General features: G+C 37.7%; 2 protein-coding genes across 4 annotated transcripts in view; both read left to right on the top strand.

Annotated features, from left to right (window-relative positions):
* The window catches only part of LOC100650229 (octopamine receptor beta-3R), an 81,077-nt gene extending 61,484 nt beyond the window's left edge, over positions 1-19,593 (top strand). Inside the window, exon 4 of the mRNA XM_048408004.1 lies at positions 15,316-19,593. Coding sequence (XP_048263961.1) covers positions 15,316-15,326 — 11 coding nt within the window. The 3' untranslated portion in view covers positions 15,327-19,593. The remainder of the gene's footprint in view (positions 1-15,315) is intronic.
* The window catches only part of LOC105665978 (octopamine receptor beta-3R), a 57,566-nt gene continuing 39,085 nt past the window's right edge, over positions 1,737-20,217 (top strand). The window contains exons 1-2 of one of the 3 annotated variants that reach the window (XM_048408000.1): positions 1,737-2,033; positions 2,392-2,674. The gene's annotated coding sequence lies outside the window, so the exon portion shown is untranslated. Of the gene's footprint in view, positions 2,675-20,217 lie in introns of all 3 variants that reach the window. The other 2 variants (XM_048408001.1, XM_048407999.1) reach the window with 2 other exon arrangements.

Here is a 20,217-nt window from a genome sequence, read left to right as displayed (position 1 = left end):
GCGCTAATTGATGGTTTATGATACCCGATGACTGTATGCAAATAGATATTCTTCTCTACAAACCTTGACCCTGTCAACAAACTCATCAAGCATAAAATAGAGGGCAATTCTCCAACAATTGTCGACGCAACTTCAACTTTGACTAAACTACTTCGTACGAAGATATTATTAGTATAGCGGGTTAAAACAAGGTTAATTAAATTAAATCGATGTCGACATGAAACAACAACAACCAACGTGTGCCACGTTCTCGTGAAACGAAAGAGAGCAATACCCGGACAAATGGTGAACCAGCCAGCAGACTAACTACCGTCTCTCAATTCCGTCGAAATGATGCCAGTGACGGGACAATTTGTTCGATAAGTGTCGCTGCGACTGACAGCCGTGAAATAGGCCGACAGATTGCCTCTTCTTTATAACCTTTCCACTTTTCCCTTTATTTCGTTTTCTTACAGCGAGGGATGTGAAATACGAGGGATACTGTGTAAATGAAAACCATACCAGCGTACTTTTACAATATAATTACGAGACACGGTATATATTTTCTACGTAATTGATTGAAAATCGAATCTCCTCGGCGATGAATTATCTCGTCCGTTGAACAGGACTCGACTCGTATTTTGGCGAACAGGCTATTTTGCCGAACTTGAAGATGGCGCGAGCGAGAGAGAAAGAGGTCCGAGAGTCGGCTTAACGAAAGGAAACATGTCGGTTAAAATATGTTTGACGCTTTGATGTTTGAACTTTTTTACTTTTAAACTTTATCGAATAAATGAAAAAAAGAAAAAACTATTACCGATGTAATTCTAATTCCTTTATCTGATTGGAACAATATGAAACACGATATAATCTGCTGCGTATTGGCTTACTTAACGACATTCGTTTATTTTCTTTCGCCTGTCGGCGATGTACGTACGTGCAAATGTAATTTAAACTATATCGCGTTTCGTCTTATTTCATTCACAGGAATTATTTCCGATTACTGTTATTTAATATCCACGTCGTTTAATATACGTGTACGTACAATCATATCGATGTATTTCTAAGAAGAATTTGAAAGACTGAAACATTTAATTGAGAGAAATTTTGAAATAAATTTAATTGGGTCTTTAATTGGATCAATGCCAAGGAAACGACGGGCCATTATTTGTGTTTATGTAGAGGAAGCGGAACGATGCTAATACACGGTATATGTAATTTTTGTATTATTGCTGTTTGTTAATTTTTGTTTGTTTCTTTTTCCTCAACAAAGGCGAAACTGAATAAGTCATTTTATTGACATTTTGCAATATGTATCCTAATCTGCTGAAAAGATTCGCGAAATTAACGACTTTACTATAATATGTTACATTTAAGGCGTATATGTAGACTTTTGTGACCGACTGTATGCGAAGATAAGCACGAAGAAGAAAGTAACTGCTCCGTTATCCGTGCAATGTCCATGTAACCGATTAATTTGAATAACCAAAATTCTACTTATAAATCTAGTAGTTGAAATCGCTACAGCGAAAAGTTCAAACGAGAAGCAGAAATTTCTAAAGGAATGAGAGCTTAAAAGAAGTTTATAACAGCGCTGATAGATGAATATCGTTGACAAGTTATTGCGTGGCAGTTGGAAAAAGAGGGACTCGGAGAAAGAGAGCGGTACCACACGAGATAGAAAGAGAGAGAGAGAGAGAGAGAGAAAGACTGAGACGTTGCGAGTGCGAGGGGGAGAGACCCGGCGCCGCAGCACGTCGCGACGCTCAGTCTACCGGCGTCGTCCGTGCAACATGAACGCTTCGAGCTGTTACTTTGCCGGTTAAAATCGCGTGGAACCTCGATCTCTCACGGTCTCGCTGTCGACGCGCGTCCTTACGAAATACAGCTGAATATTTTGTGCGTTATTTTGTGAATATTTTGTGAAATGCGGTTGTGAAACGTGCCGAGAACACGAGTTGATTCGTTCCGATACGACGAAGAATCGTGTATTTTCAGTTTGCGGTTCGTTGTGGCGTTTTGACACACTCTCAAAATGATCTGCCCCTTCACTGGTAATTTGAGGCGTGAATTTTTGATGAACAATTGTGCTCGAGATACACGCTATTTTTATACGTATACGAAGATTTAATAAACGTCGAATTTCACTTTTCCCTATATCGAGCAAAGTAATTATGATCACCTAAAAATCCAGAGTCTTGAAAATATTTTTAGAAAGCCCAACATTTTCCTGTTCTTTGGCACGTTACTCAGAATAATTGCGGACGATTTTTAAGAATGAATCAACTTGGCTTTCCTGGCTCGTGCTAGGCATCGTCGTCTATAAAAGTACAACAACTTTATCGAATCTTCTTAGAAAGATTTAATCGAACAATTTCTATCGGTAAAATGGGATTATCGAAAATGTTTCAGCGCGGAATCCTGCGATTAAAATGAATATATGATCTCTGTTGTGGTTGGAGTTTTCTAGTGTTAAACTCGATATATCTAAATTGCCAGTACAACGAGATTTGTAAAATTTGTGCTTTTAAAAACTGGGACAATGGTTTTTTAATTATCGTATTTTGATTCGTCGTAATTCGAAGATGGAATTTTGTCACAAGTGGAAGAAAACCCCCTCTTTCGAGGGGAGAATTTTTCACGAAGAAACCAAGTTATCGAAGTAACGAAGATTTTATGAAAAGTGGACGAAGCGGTAAAAGCTCTGGAAATATTTTTTATTCGGACGCGGATTTCACGTTGCTTCTAGATTGTTTACTTTTTTTCAACGACATCGATTCTTGTCGGAACACTTTGCTTCGAAAATTCGTTTCATTGTCAGATAAATATTCAAAATCGCTTCAAGCGCGATCTCGTCAAGTTACTCGTTATTTCTAAATTCTCGTGAATCAACTATATCATATATTTGTCAACGCTATTTCTGCAACCTGTTCCTTTATTTCGAGATCTTTCCCACGTTGCTATATCGCGCAACTTTAGTTTACATCACCAATTCCTACGTGTGTATGTTGATCACAGGAGGTGACATCTACCCCGCTTTTATTTTAGTTTACAAGATTCTCTCTCTCTCTCTCTCTCTCTCTCTCTCTCATAAAATTATGGATAAAATCGTGTATCATTAATAATGTCTGATCCATCGAATAGATAATATTTATGGCATATTTCTAAATTAAATATAAATGAACTTTTAAAACTTTTCTTTTTTATTCGTTATAAATACGGATCATGATTCTTTCTCTCTCGTTCACATTTACTCCGTAAGAGAAAGAAGCAACGGGAAGAGATACGTACTCTTGCTCATATCACGTATATATGAATAGCGCGACATTTTAAAATTGCATCGTCACTTTTATTAAAATTCTACTATTCATTAGTCAGTTGGGAGTGAGGACGTGTTTGTTTTTCCAAAATCGTTATATACAAATAGAAGAGAACTCGTTCGTTATCTGTCTGTAAAATTAGAAGCACGTTTTCTGAAATATAAATAAACCATTCCGTAATACTTGAACAAGTTTTTTCTCTCATTGTCTAAATTTACTATCGTGACCAATGTAAAAGAAAAGACAAGATTCCGAATTTTTAATTTTTTACTATTATTTACTAGCAACAACGTTATCCTGCATAAATTTGATATTTTCATAAATATTTTACAAAATGCAAGACATTTTAATTTCCAATGCTTCATTGACACTTTTTTTTTCTGAAATCACCAAATATAAATGAACGTTGCTGTTCTTTTGCTCGACTTTTATCAATACGAATGCTACTACAATGATATTACGCATTTATTATGCTATTAATATATATGAATTAGCGGCATAATAATGATTAAAAGAAAGTCTTGGCATCATCTTACGTCGTACGAAATTTAAATAGTTTACCTCAAACTTCAAGTCTATGATATATGAAAATTAAATTCGTGCAACCGGTTTTAAATATTATTGCTAGAATTAACTGATAGTAGTCTATCATCTATTTATCTATGTTCCATCATCTTAAACAGAGTGTGATAATCAGACGAGTCGAGGATAACGAATTTCTTAAATGAGAAAATTCTTCCATAACGTTTGACACTTACAAATGTCGACTTTTAAATTGCATATTAACATTTTAGAAGGAAATGTTATCGTGTCGCCGTATTCTAGGACAATTTTAATAAAAGGTAAAGTCAGAGTTTCCTATTTGGAGGCCATGGGTCAGAAACACGATAAACGCGACACGTTTACCGTCTTTTACACATAAGACAGTAATTATCCTTACGTTTCAGCAGTCAATCAATATACGTAAACATTGAAGTATTTGTCGGGCCGATGTTAATTAAGTTAAGCTAACGTAACAGTTAAATTGACATTATTCGCAGCTTACAAAACGTTATACGTTATACGCCTTCTTCAACCGTTTCGTATTAAGATACTTCTTCTTTGCCACCAAGTGACATAAAAAAAGTCGGAAAATGGTTTTATTGTCATCTTCGTTTGGAATTTCGTATCTATACGACATTCTATCAAACAAGTGTCCACGTATCTTACAACGGTAATGTACACGGGATACTATTTATCCATTAAGGTAATATACCCGTTGAAGTTTTTCATTCAGGAAAAATGGACGCGTTCAAAATTCTAATGTTAAAAAACTACAGACGCGTTAAAAGAAGCAAGTTTCTTTCATTTTCGACATCATTCGTTTATCGATGAAAAATATACAAGAATTTATTAAGAAATGTTTTACCGTTGCCGAAATGGAAACAAAAAATAGATTTTAATGCTTAATACTCGGCAGAGGTCGTTTCAGTTCTACTACGTTTACGAGAGAAACATAAACATTTCGTAGCACTTTGTAGCATTTCGCGCGTTTCGTTCGAGAGACGAGTTCATTTCACGCGTTACGCGAAAGACGAGACGTATGCAAACGCGGAAGTTGTGACGCGTTATATCCGGGAATCCAGGCAGACAGAAAGTCCAATATACGTAATAACGTTATAAGGAAGAACAGAGGATGACCGAATGCAATATCCCGTGGCGTCAAAAGGACGTGTCTCGTATCTTTTATCTATGTAAGATTGCAAACTCCCCATCACACGAGTTTCATACAAACTATGACTGTTACTGCTACTGTTTCACCGACAAACGAAGGAATTTATTTAAACGTACCCTTTATAATTTTCCATCCAGTGCGAAGAGGAATATTGTCGGATAAAGCCACGTTATGTAACATAATATTACGACGTGAACAGGAATACTTATTACTAAAATACTGTTGTTACTAAAATAGTATGTACCGAGAATACTTTATTTTCCACAAAGAGAATGTAAACAGACTCGAAACGTTTTTCCCTGAAACGCTTAAAGACCTGATTGTCAAAGCGAGTCCGGCTTTTTTACTTGCAATTTTTCGTTTGTAATAAATAGTAAGTTACTCTTGTAATCGCGACGCAAGAGTATCTTTCATTGCGTCAACACTCGTTGATCGTAAACACAATAAAGAAAAAAATGATTATTATTGACAGAAGAATTTATGGAACAGGTAGAAATGTTCATTTTATGCAGCATAAAGAGACAGTCAAGAACCACTTGTCACGTATAAAAAATGAAATTTCATCAAAAGCGGGTATACAATGTTTGTGCGAATGGCCGTCGATAAACGCGTACACTATACACGTTTCGTCCACAACGTGTAAGATACTGTATTCACATGCCAACGAACGTCTTTCTTCCATACGAGTTAGACGAGCTCGGTTTCCCAGTTTTAAACATACATCATGCCTCACGATTACGCAAACCGTTCTTTATTTTTCCGCAAGTTCGTCGTTTGATCGTGAACAAGGACGTGTGCATGCGGTTGCGAAAGTACGTAATTCATTGACAGAACGACGAGGACTGGCACGCGTACGTAAGAGGCTTTATCGAGAAAATAGATCCGTGTCGGTCGATGGTTAACCTCTTTATTGGTGAACCGACTGGCCGTTCGTTCCGCGAGTGCGTTTCATTACGAACGCTCGCACCGGAATCGCCTTGGAAATCGTTGCTGTAATTCGAGCCTTCCGGATACAAGTCGTGTTATTAGAAATTATAGCCCGACATCATATATACATATGTACATATGTGTGTATATGCGGTGCGTTCGTGCGCGCGCGCGCGCGCGCGCGCGCGCGCGCGCGCGCGCGCGTGTGTGTGTGTGTGTGTGTGTGTGTGTGTGTGTGTGTGTGTATGGTATAATTCGGCGACATTGCTAGCCAATTTCTTCAGAATGTAAATAATGGTACCGCTATCGAAACGCGTTTGACGATCGCTAGATGATACCTATCTGTACAAGGTAATTCACGTTATTGCTAGACAACGTGTACAAACGTTTTCTCATAAATATGTATCCGAAAAATATTAGAAAATGACTTTTTCTCGTTTCGATCGATCCATACTACGTTGTAATCGTCCATTACACCTTCCTGAATATTTCTCATTGCACGGTACAATTGTTCTTTGTTTAATTTACTTGTATGGTATAGATACCAAGGCAGTTCAGTAAAATAACGAGCGTTAAAGCCAACTACGAATTCGATGTTAATGTATTTCATACGGGGAACGGGAAATCTTCATCTTCTATGAACGTCAACGGCAGGAAACGAGAAATCTCGTTTTCAAGCACACGCCACATTTCCATACTCATACTTGCTTACAATAATTAATCGAACAAACGTTAGTTAGGCTTCGATAAATCTTCTAATAAGAAAAGAGAAGGAAGAAACGCAAAGTGCGTGGATACACTTGCAAAAAGAATTGTGTCACGCAACGATAAATCTTTTTCAAATATTTGTGGCTTAGCACGCTATCGTAAACGCTACGTAGACGCTACGTAGACGCTACGTAAACGCCGTGTAAACACGCAGCACATAGGTAGTAGGTATGTATGTATGTATGTATGTAGGTAAAAATTTCTTTTTGCAGTTGTTTTATGCAGTTGTTTTATGCAGTTGTTTTATGCAGTTGTTCTATGCAGTTGTTCTATGCAGTTGTTCTATGCAATTGACGCTTTGCTCGTTGTTCTACGATTTCAGAATCACTCTGTATCGTAGATCATCGATAATTCACCCATCATACGTATCGAAAACAACTTTGAAAATATCAGCGTACAAAGGGGGCCCCAGATCCTAGTAATAAGTAAATTACAACCGTAATATAACGTAAAATTCTAACGTAAAAATAATATAACTAAAATCCTTGATTCGCGTTCGAAATTGCTGATTCGTTCATCCGCTTGGAAATTGCCATTTTGGTCCGAACTGAGGACTGAGTTGAGAACTGACTGTGACAAACACCAGCGCTTTATAGGTCTTTAAGATGGATGTTCGCGTTAAGGGCAAAGTGTTTGGGTCTACGAGCAGTTTGTGCTTGCGTTTGGGGGCTATCCGGATATTGGGCAGGCTAATTTCAACGATAACGCTGCAAGCGTAATCGAGCTTTGGCGAAATGAAAAATTCGTTCATAGTTGCTTCGCGTAATAACGACAACGAATACTTTATTACTAATACTTTATTACTTTGATTCACAAATGATTTTATTACGGATCAATTTTCAAGCTCCGAGATAGTTTAAACATTACACTTTGAATTTCTATTTCGTAAATTATGAGTTATAACTACGAGTATACATTAACGATTCGACAAAATCTTTCTTAAAGCGAGGAACATTATTGAAGAAATAATGACAATGGACTCGTTGCTATTTAAATATCAGGCTTCTGCCACGTTAAGTCTTTAGCAGGCAAACGAATATTCACTTTGAGTCGTTCGTAACGTGAAATGTCATTTTAATTTACGCAGAAGTAAAAAAAATCACACCTCGCGTTTACACGAATCGCCTGAAAAATCAATTAGTCATTATTCTAAGAAGGCATGAGTTCACTCTTCGGAAGAATGCACGTTGTTACGATTACGTAAATGTTTCTACGCTCGCGACTTAAGTATTATCATTTCGTTGAATATTCAAATTACACGAATCGTTTGTTGTTCTTCAGCTTTTAAGGATATTTCCTGATTCAAATCATTTACATTCTCTTTTAAATGACTCGTGAGAGATTATTTTGATCGTGATGAAATAAAAATTCTTATAACAGACGCCTAAACTAAACAACAAACTCATAGATTTCTTTCATTCACTTATTCACCTAGACAGGATACAACGTAGAGCAGTACTAATATATTTTTCTTAATATGTATCTCGAGAGTTAACAGTTTGTCACGCTTACGAAATCGTGATCCTCGAGGCGCGTAAACTTTCGATCACGAGGTATATCAATCTTCGCCTTCGCCACCCTGCTCCTTGTCCAGATAGCTTTATTTCGTCCGTTACCGTAGAAAGTAATGCCGAGGACAGCACTCGTGCGTTGTAAAAACAACACGAGAAAAAACAAAATAATTAAGTTAATATGATATCGTACGTGCCAAAAACATTATACTTGTATGGATAAAGCTTAGCGTGGAAAATCACGAAGAAACACAATGTCGATGAAAATCGATCAAACCAGGCGGTAATACGCGGATTTTGCGGTGGTTGCAGGTCGCGTCGTATTCTACGGTTATCCGGTCCGATTCAGCCTTATCGTCCCGAGCGATTTGCATACGCAAACGTCTGTCGGCATCCGATCGCGGTCACCGTGTCGTCTCTATGAATATTGCAGTATGTAGATCCAGCCCTCTTGAACTTGCTCGCTACCGTCGGTATTATTTTCTCTTTCTGCCAAGTCACCGTGCCTTTCTCACCCGAAGGTCGCTCTTTCAATCCCTCGAACGCGTTATTCGTTCCCGCACATCGCGAAGCGAATGCACGATCGTCGGTCCGGCCAATTTTTCTCCCCTCGAAGCAACTTAATGGGAATTTCACGAAACTTTTTACCTGCACGATAAGTGATTTTTAAGAAGAGGCCGTCGAATGCGTTTTGTTGCTTTACGTTGTGCGTTTGCCTGAACGACAAAGCTGAACAACAAAGAGGAGAAGTTATTATTTCGTATTATGTACGTAAATTTACGTGGCCCGGACAAAACCACAAAACGAACAATTCTGAACGTTAACGTTTGCAGGATCGAACGGAGTTTCAGACTGTGGGAATAAATCTTCTTTCGTTATTTCATAAGCGTTAGTGGTTCGAGTTGCGTTCAATATTTTCTCGTAGCTCGGTCCTACTTAATCCGTTAAGCATCGAGCAGCAGTTTAAGTATGGCATTATCGAAAAATGATAACGCAAGTTATTAAAGAATTATTTCGGTTATTCGAAAATATCGTTGCTACGTTACGGTCGGCGCAATAACCAATAAGCTTTGTCGAAAAGGCCAATCTTATGTCGTATTCCTATTAAATCGAGTTTCGATAGAAGAAGAGTAAAAATATGGTACGGGATAATTTCGAACCTGGTTGACAATAGAGATTTTCATTGAAACGGTTGTCTCGTGTTTTTCTAAAGAAGACGCGACGCACTAAAATTAGGACCAGTTTCATAAAGAGCAAATACACGTTTATAGCTTAATTAGTCGATATTTTGCTAACGTAATTCTTTTATAACAACTAACATTTTTACAGCGAATCTTCCTGAAGTCGAAAATTTCACATTGAACGGAATAGTTTTCCTTTCTTCGTCTTGCACCGGTAAAAATAATACAAGAGGAAAGAGGTGGAAATATTGGAAATTGGAAGCAAGTCTTATTGGTTTTTGGACTGATGTGAAATTCATCGGACGGAATTCATTCAAGCGGAAGGTAGTGGCGGAAAGTGAGACGTTGAGAAGCGTCTGCGTAAAAGGAGTGAGAGTAAAATAGACAACGAACAAAAATGATACAATGGCTGGCGAAAGTATTCGCTCCATTCTATATCAAAGCGAAGAAATTGAAATCATTTGGTCGACATTTGCTCGTCTGATCGCTCGATACTTGGCTTCCGATAGGATGACACGTTCCACCAGGAAATTATCCGTCTGCACTGCGAATTAGTCGCTTTTGCTTCTGCATTTAGCTTATATTATATTATACGTACGTGTATCGTGTTGATTTGTGGCTCGATACTTGAAATATCTTTGCCGTCTATCGCGTAATCGTTCTCTTTTTGTTGTATTTAAAAAGCGTCACGACATTTCCGAAGAAAAGACAATTTTCGATAAATTTTCCAACTTCTTTTATAACTTACAGTTCCTTGATCGAATTCAACCGTTATCGCTTTTCCGAAAGCATGATAAGCGTATCTAGGTTCGTATTTTATACAAAGATGTAATGTTTCCATTATTTCCAATCTAAATCAGATTGGTTAATTAAGCGTTCGATTATTGTTTACTTCGAGTACGGGATTGCCAATCGTCGTTACATAAGAATAGAATTTTCTCTGCAATTTATTTCCACATTACATTAAAACAGATATATCGAAAATGTTGTCTTAAATTCCAAAAATAGATATTACTCCTACATATCCTACATATCCACTCTTCCATAATCAGTGATCTAATCTTATTGAATAATGCGTTTAATACTGATGCATTGGCATTCATCATGCCTGATGATAAAAATTCTCTTCGTATTCATAAGCTTCGTCAAACATCGACGCGACACTCGAGTTTCATTGATTGATGAGAACAGGCGAAAATTGATTTATTAACGTCGAATGACAGCAACTATTCGCTTCGTTCGTTCGTTCGTTCGTTCGTTCAATCTTCATCGTTTATATTCAATGCTCCGCGTTTCACCGTGAAGTTCACTTTCATCCTGACTGGATCGTCGCGCTTTCATATCGTCAAACGTAATTCTCCTACACTTCGAGAGACTTTTAAATCGCTAAAACTAAAAGATAAAGCTGAAAGACACGATCTTCGGAATTCATTACGGAACATATCGCTATCGCGATGATCAAGAAACTTTTGACCACGCGTTTCCACCATATCCCGGAATTTCTTTGCCTCCTACTTTCTCCGTTTTCCGCCCCTTTACCCTTTTAAGTTTGCCTTATTCAAGCTGCGTGATCGTCGTCGAAGCGAACCGTTATTTTACGGCTTCTCTCCCGGCTCACCGAGTTCTAGAGCAAGCGATTCGACAAACGTGGATTGTTTACTTGAACTTTATTCGACCATCCTTTCCCAAGTCGATAAGTTGCCGATCAACTTATCGCCGGTTAATATAAAATAGATTAAACTAGGCTTCGCTACTTTCCGCTGGCCAACAAGAGACGTGGTGGTTATGCGATTTGGTTTTCAGTATTATACGTTTAGTATTAGTACGATGAAAATAATTTGAATCCAGGATCATTGTGAACCTATTATTGAGAATCGAGAAATTATTCTTTGCCACTGACAATTCCATGAACGATAGTAACCATCCGGTTTGAAATTAATTTATTGGAACAATTCTCTTTGTACAGTAAAGTAACGGAATTGCAGTATCGCTATGCAGTCATTAAGAGTGCTAGATATGGAAAGTATGCACGCAATGTATGTTATAAACGAGCGTGCAAAATGTCTGAAATGCCTGAAATGTTTGAAATGTCTGCAGTAAAATGCTCGTTGTAATATTCAAATCGTGAAAATCAAATTTCTCGAGGGCTGCTTCTGTTTCTCTAGCTGTGGTCATAGAAATGTGCATAAAAAGCATCGGTAAACTAATTGATCAACGAAGATAATAACATTTCCGTTTCCAATCCTAATTAGCATACGATATATTTAAAACGATAATCAATATCGATCGAACGCTATAAAAGAAAGAGCTTCTTTGCAAGATTCCGCTAAATGATTACGCTTCGTACAACGGAATAAGGTTAACAAATTCTCAGACAACATTGCAATGTCCCGTTCGCGTGAAAACGGAGGGCCGTTTCTTTGAAAATAGAAAAAATCACCGCACAATGGAATTGAAAAAAGGAAAAAAAAGAAAAAAAAAAGAAAGACACAATGGGAAAGATGCATAGAAATTTTCAAGCGTAGTTTAACGCGTGTCGCGTGATCCTAGCCTTGTCGCGCATCTGTCCGCATCGAGGAAAGTGTGTCTTGCGCAAACCGATGTCCCTGAGACGATGTTAATCCCTATTTATACCTATAGCGGCTACCAAAGGTATTGTCACGCTTACTAGCTTTGTTATAACGTTCGCGTACTGATTAATTAAATCCAATTTAATTTTCTATCATTCGTTTATATATAGCATCATTTATATATGATATCATTTACATATAGTATCATTTATATATAGTAGCACGTTTATATAACTACAGAAATTTGTCACTGAAAATGAAGTATAAAGCCTGTCGAAAATTTACAATCTACATATAGCATAATGCATGTTTGTTTTCTAATTCGTTTCAACGTTACTCCTTAACGTTACTCAACATCGATTGTCATTAGCGACACTGTAAATTTCACTTTAAAATATAGTAGTAGTAAAATATACCAGAGAGGAATAGAGAAATTCATTGTATACGTATATTTCGATGCCTATCGGTTCTCCACTATTATTCCAATCTGTTCCATACATTTATCATCTTGCTTTCTTCTGCCTTGCCCAAGACCTCGAAAGCCTTGTCTTTGCAACGATTTGTTAACGATATTCGGTAACGTAGACTCGTGATAATGTTGAACAGATAGTTTGTGATTTCAAGCAGCGATTTCAATCGAATTGCGCTCATCAGCCGTCACTAGTGGGACTCACGATGATCGTTCAAGTTTTGTCCAAGCTTAAGGGGGAAGCGATCGATCTTCGATGAACGTCAAAGGAATTCCTTCGAACGCACCAAGTCCACGTTTAAGCTTTCCACTTTCCACTTGGTTGTTTGATCGTATTAGCATCAATTACAACTCGTTCGGCCAACTCGTTCTATTAACGTATATACATATATAACGTATAACATATATAACGTATATAACGTAGAAAATAAATCTTCCTTCTTATATTTCGCATCTTTTGCTCAGCTCGTGCAAAATATTGCCCCCTTTACCTTACATTTTACTCTACATATTTATTGTGCAGCTTTTTTAAGCTCAGCTGTGTAGCTTTTGCTTTACTTTTTCCTTGCTCTATACTTTTTCCGTATTTATTTCACTCTGTTTAGCGTTTTCGTTCCGTGATATGTATATTGCTTTCCCTATATTTCGTATATCTTGTTCCGTTTAGCTCGTGTAATATTTTTCTCTCATTCCTATTCTTCCTTTATTCTTTTTCCACACTATATATACGTACATATTTCACTTTTCTGTTACCTTTTTATTTTATTTTCAATTTCTGCCGTCTGTCTATTTTCACTCATTATTTCAACTTCATTATTAGGTTAAAAGTACAGTACTTGTTCAATTTTTCTTTCAATACTTTCAATTTAACCTTCTTTTACTTTATTTCAAATATTTGAAATCCCATTTTTTTCACTTTATCTTCATTTTCTATCACTGATTTTTATCGCAAATAGAGACTGAAAATTAAAGATTATAAATGCATGTTCACACTTGAGCGTTTAAACCTACACAGTAGAATAGATAGAATAGATAGAATAGGTAGAATAGGTAGAATAGGTAGAATAGGTAGAATAGATAGAATAGGTAGAATAGGTAGAATAAGTAGAATAGGTAGAATAGGTAGAATAGGCAGAATAGGTAGAAAATATCTGACGAACAGGTATCGTATACCCTACATAACTTACTAAGATGCGAAAAGATCGTAGCAAGGATATTAAATTTACTGTACTCTGTTCAGTGGCGAATTACAAGTAAATGTAGCTATGCATCGAGCAACAAAGACTCTGTATTTCATCGTAATTTAACCGGGGAGTTAACCCGTCTTTCTCAGTTAATAGGTTCGAAGAGAAGCGTAAAACGAGATAGATAGGAACGTTGAACCTTGGGTGGTGGCGGCAGCCAGTGGCCTTTAAATTATAGCCGCGATCATGAATATAGACCGAGTTGATTCCACGAAGGTGAGGGTGGAATCGTTTATGGGGTACATCTTAACGTAACGACCGGTTGCTTGATGAAACCTTAATAACAACTGCATAGATTCCAAGTAACGAGCGCCTCGTTTCTCCATCTCGTTGAGCGAGCTAAATAAAAAGCGTACGCTTGAAAAGCAGATGTAAATGAAAGCGTCGCATAGTTTTTAATTATCTGAAAGACAATGAACGTTCATCCGGCTTTCCTTTCTTCTTGTTACTTTCAAGTTCAAATATTATTTAGTTACTTCGAGGTCGTTAATTCTGCATTTCGAATTACTCGATTAGTCGCGATTTGTTGATGTGGCAATTTTAAATAAACACCTCCTTGGTCTTTTCGATTCGATAACGAATTACAAAAATGTCGACGCGGTCGTTTGACCAATACTGCCGAATCGGTAACTTCCACGTATCTTCATCGATACAAATCAACTCCACGCTTATTTCCTTCGTTTATTCGTCTATTCTGCTATTCGCGGGATCTAGCGAGGTGCACACGAATACGTTTCCCATTGGGCTTTGCTATTGCACGTCGTCATAAAGAAAGTATGAATTACGTTCCTATCAGATTCTCGATTGTCTCGATTCAGAAGAGGTGAAATAACATTTTTTCACTTTACTGTGTCCGCATTTACTTTTGACGATCTGCTAAAAAGAATGCAACGAGATCCAACAAAATAGAACACAACTAAGAAACTAATACCTGTATACAATCGTTACATCATATACATTGTATACAATTCAAGTAGCTACGTTGGCTAACTTCGTTGGCATTACTGTCTCCGATCATACTGAGCGATGTTTCGGTTTCGATGTTGGCTGATCAAACTGATGACTCATTCAACTCGGAAGTTCCAACCGGATGCTCCATCATCCGCTACATCTAACCGGAAATCGTGTCATTTGATTGCACAATCGGATTAAAAAAACCGAGAGGGTGGCTTGTCAAATCGAGTTGATGCTACACCCGTTGTGTTCCTATTCGAGTTGTTTGAACGTTATTATTAGTCGTTGTGCTATTAGTCCTTGTGCTATCACACGAACAAACGGTCGAGTTGACGGTCGCTGCGAGTAATTACGATTTTGATTACAAATTACCATTTTGAAGAAAGCTGCACTTTTAACGAGGGAAAAATTTTGCTCACCTGACAAATCGGATAATGTAAAACGTCACTAGCGTGTACAGAGTAACTAGCAATAATATTCGAAATCTCTAATATTCCTATAACGATTATCGCAATTGCCAGGAGAACAAATAAAATTCACAACGAGAGACATTTATACTCGACCAGTGTAGTCGGCAAAAGGGTGTCATTAGATTACATTTATTAAAGTAATGGCAATTGCAATTAAATTAGCCCGCTCAAAGCAACAGTGTTGATAAAACCTTCTACCTCTTTCCAGGAAATGGCTAGAATTAGAGCAGGCTAACGGGACCAACAAACTAAGCACACAGAAGGAGGCAAAAGAATTTTTATGTTCTTTAGAGTTATCATGTAAATTGATTTTGTCTGCTTTATTACGAGCATCCGAACGATCTATATCTGCTTATAATAATATTATTACATTGCTATCAGCTCACGTTCTTAATATAATGCTACATTGTATCGTATCTCTCTTCACATTGCTGTGTTACGTACGGTATGATATCACGTTGATCGTACTATTCGTCATACTATTATTATCATGTCAATTATCTCGTATTTTATATTATTACATAAAACACGTAAAGTACGTAATTATTTTGTTTTCTATTTTTAATTTATTTCAACGTAAATAAATATATAATGTTTATGTATCTTTCTTCACCATCACGTACAAACTAATTGCTATAGGTACCTACTTTCCGGTATCAGCAACATAGTAATATATTCGTCGTTAAAAGTATTCCAGCCTATTTGCCTAATCCCCGTCTGAAACAGATGTATATATATAGAAGAGATACTGATCAGACCAAGAGAAAAATTAGTCATTTCCGAAACGTTCTACCGAGTTCTACCAAACTTTTCGTAAAATTCGCAATATATCGAAACGATTATCTTTATAATAATCCCTATCGTACATAATTAGATAGCTAAGTTGTAAATAAAAAAAAATTATCAAGCAAGAAAATCAATTCAGCAACAATAATATTAAGTCAAACCATTCGTTATATCTATTAGAAGCCCCGTTTAAACCAATTCTTCTTACTAATTGCAAAGGAAAGAAATTTGTTTGTTTGTTAATGTATAATAAATAGTACAAACAACACGAAACCAAGAAAAGTTAACTTTGATTGATTCGACGTTGACTAATCAGATTACAGGCGTAGATCATAGATAGCGCATGATCATAGTACGATCATAGCGAGTGTAGTGAAGATTCAAGGTCTAGATCACTCGACAGCATAGCAGATACCGCGTGAGAAATGCGCGTTCGAAAATGGAGATGCGAAGCTTCAATGGGCGTAATTAATGGCACACGAAATGCCGTAGTTCCGGCGGAAATGTGAATAGGCACACGGACGACGTGGATATCGGGGGGACTGGCTCGATTTCCTGCGTAATATGCATGTTCGATGGAGGTTTATCGACGACCGAGGACCGATGGCCGTTTTCTGTCATCTTCTCCCTGAAAATTGACGATTCTTTGAAAGTATCAGCGAAAATTTGGTATGAAGTGGTATGTCATGATAGGTGCGGAAGGAATACTCAGATGTTCAACAAAAACGTTTATTGACTTTTTAACAACTGACGACAAATAACAATTAACAACAAGCAACGATTGACAACAGTTAACGATTAACAACGCTTGATAACAGACAATAGTTAATGCTGGTTATCGAAAGTCGACTACTCGTCTCTCTACGTTCGCTTCGCGTAATCGCTTTCGCACTTCGCAGCTCGGGGCAGACTGAATCTCTTTTATTCAAAAGCCACGCCGATTCTTTTCTTTGTTGGCAATCGATATCGCGCGCGTTTGTTAGAAGTCCGCGACGATTGCCGCGTATGCGTACTCCCGAAAATTCGGCGAAAGAGCCGTAGGGATATCGATGGCACATAAGGCTTGTCGGCATAGCGCTTTTAGGATAAAGCGCTTTGTGCCGCGAAACCGTTGGGAATTTCCGAGGTCGAGTGCCACCACAGGTATAATGGGAGTGGTTATCGTGAGTAACGAGAAGGTATTCGAACGGTCTATACTATATATATATATATATATATATATATATATATATATATATATATATATATATATATAAATTATATGGATTGGGATTCGTTGAAAGTGGCTCGCCAAAGCTTATATCATGCGCATTATTCGAAACTTTTCGACACTTCGTTAGCATTGTAACGAGTTAAAAAATTACAAGGTACTTATTTTTCTTCAACTTATTATCCACTTATCTTTCCACTTATTATTACTCGATTACGACTTGATAAAATTTACTTTTTTACCTTCTACAGTTAAAGACGGTTATACGACCAACAATCGTTCTTAACTGCGTTACACCAGCAAGCTTATTAGGCTTTGTCTTCACACTGTACTTGTTGACATTCTTGTAACCGCGATGAATTCGAAGGAAGCAGATTATAACATTCGTTGCGTGTGGTCGTCGCAAGAAATTTGATCATCCCTAATGAAACTTTTAAGATGAGACGATAAAAGACGATAAAAGACGATGGAATCTATAGCGTAGCGAATTTTGTGTTAGTAAATTTTACTGACAGCTATATCAGACCACGAGAGGACGAATACGAAAGATTCGTTTGTGATCCTTCTGTTAATATGTGGCCGATTAAATTAAAAGGATTTTATTAATAATCAGCATTGACTAACCGATTCAACTATTGCCGGGAGATGTAACACCAGTGGCTTTCGACCCAGGATTGTCCGACTCTTTCGTTAGAACCCGGCCTTACATTTCTTATTACTCCTCCCTTATCGATACGGTTAGCTGATTGCATCTATCTCCAGCTGACAAGTTCTAGATGTCCGATTTTGCGTTTGACACCTGGCAACCTGGGATTATGAAGTTCGCTCGGAGAATACGGTTCTAGGTCGGGGCGAAGGATTTTGCAAGCCGGATTCTGCCTTTTCCCTATTACGGCAGGTGGTTTCGGGCAATGCTGTTTCGGATAAACTACGTCAGATCCGCCGGATGACGAGAAGCCGGATTGTTTGCGGATAGAATGTTTGTGTGGTTGGACTTTACGGTAAACGGAGCGAGCGATAAGTTGCGAAACTCGGCGAGTTCATTTGGGACAGAAGCAGAAGTTAGATCGTTTGGAGCATAGATCGTAGTGGAGAAATTTCAGCTGCTACTGCATTCCAATTATTTATTACTCGTTGTCGCTTCCTCTCATCCTTATTCTTTCCCTATATTTTCCATGAAAATGTTAGCCAAATTCTTCTTCTACAACTTGAATGTTATAAAAAGCAATTCTATCGTAGTAACTGACTACAGGTTGCTGGTATCGGGTGAAGTTGGAAAGAGTAAGTTGATTTTGAAAAAGGTAAGCCCATCGTTAATTACCCATTAATTCGTTATTAAAATATTTCTGTCGTCTTTCAATTTCTTCAATAACATATGGATACAACACCGGACGTTGTTAAGCTAATAACGATAGTACGAAAAGTACTCTGTTATCCGAAATTTCCATCTCGGAAAACCGTCAAACCAATCGTTATCGCGTTATTGCCTTTCCCACGAACGTAAACATATACGCATATACACATGAAATATCAAATATTCATGAAGAGACCGAAGAGAACGTTACTTCCTCCGCGTAATTCCACTTCAGACGAGTATATACATTATTGAAGGCCAGGTCGTTGACTGTTTGCGTTTTGCTTCGAATACCCGGAGAGAAAGACGTTTTTCGGCCAAGCTAAATATGCGTACAACTTGTCTCGCCCGGTGCTCCAACCACCGTTGTTTGCTTTAATGTTAAAACCGTACCCTGTCGCTCTGAACAGGAGGAACGTCTATGCGAAAAGTTTGCACGTGCGTATCCGCCTATCGTACATCCGGCCATCTTTCTTCTCTTCCTTTCCTTCTCTTTTCTTCTCTTTCCTTCTCTTTCCTTCTCTTTTCTTCTATTTTATTCTCTTTTCTTCGCGTGCAATTATCTTCCAACATAGGTTCGCAGACGTTCAAATTGCCCAAAGCACGGAATTCACGTTCCTAGAAGTTTGGTTGAAATTAATTAACTGAAATTAAGACAAATGTTTCCCTTCGTCGCGAACGAATAGTTCTAATAACGTTGCGCACGATGCGTACGAGCAAAGTATCTGACAAAACGAATCCATGTCGTATACTAGAGTTGATCCACGAGTAAAAAAATTGGCATTGTCCTTGTCTTTTCTTTCCATTAATTACGAACTGTTTGAATATCGAAAGACAATGGTATCTGGAGTTTTGTTCAAAACGCTTCTATCGCTGTTAAGAATATTAAAATTGTGTTATCTTTTTAAAATATTAATATACAACATTGAGATCGAACCGATTGGATTTGTGATTTGTATGTATATCATTAATATGCGTGGCAAATGTGCAGAATATTTCACGTAACTAATATCTCATGGAGCGGTCATAACTTTGAAACGATTAAACATAGAAGTATCTTTTTTTTTTCTTCAACGGAGCGATATATATGTCGGGTTGACGTTAAGATTAGAGTTAGGGTTAAGGGCGTGAAACGAATCCCCATTTGCATTAGACGTTATCAACGGGCTGACGAACTCTACTCTCTTCTTTAGCCTTTAAGTTGTACTCAATGTTAATGCATGGAGCAATCACTACGTATAAGAATGATACTTCAATCGTTGATGAGATCGTACAAGAGAGTGCCTCTCCGTCACGGTGACGCTGTCGAGGAAAATTACGATAGGTGTGACTAAGGGCACAAGATCATCGGATTCGCAGAGAAAAGTCTTCGTTCTTAGGGAAATTGACGTTACTGTCAATTGGTCAATTTCCATGTTGGTGGTTAGAGAAGGATGCTAGCCGCCCTTGGGGGAAAGTTGCTAGCGGGAAGCGTCGTTCGTGGAAGGATAGATTTCTCTTATCTTCCCGTTGTTGGGGTAAAGACTATTTGTCTATTTGAAGGACTTTATATAACCGAAACATAAGATTTGTACCGGGTCCTCGGCCAGTTAAACATATACTGTGAAGAAGATGCGTTGACATCGTCTTACCCGAAGTACAAAGTCTGCGTGTGGCGAATCACGGGACAGAAATCGTTGAAATGTTTACTGTCGTGCACCGTCCCAAGTATTTCTTTTAAGGAGAGCTATTGAGTTACTTCATGCCTTTGTTAGACAAAA

The sequence above is a fragment of the Bombus terrestris genome, chromosome 8, assembly GCF_910591885.1.
Source record: "Bombus terrestris chromosome 8, iyBomTerr1.2, whole genome shotgun sequence".
Classification (NCBI taxonomy): domain Eukaryota; kingdom Metazoa; phylum Arthropoda; class Insecta; order Hymenoptera; family Apidae; genus Bombus; species Bombus terrestris.
Note: the sequence above shows the minus strand (reverse complement) of the source record. Positions and strands in the feature narration are given on the sequence as shown.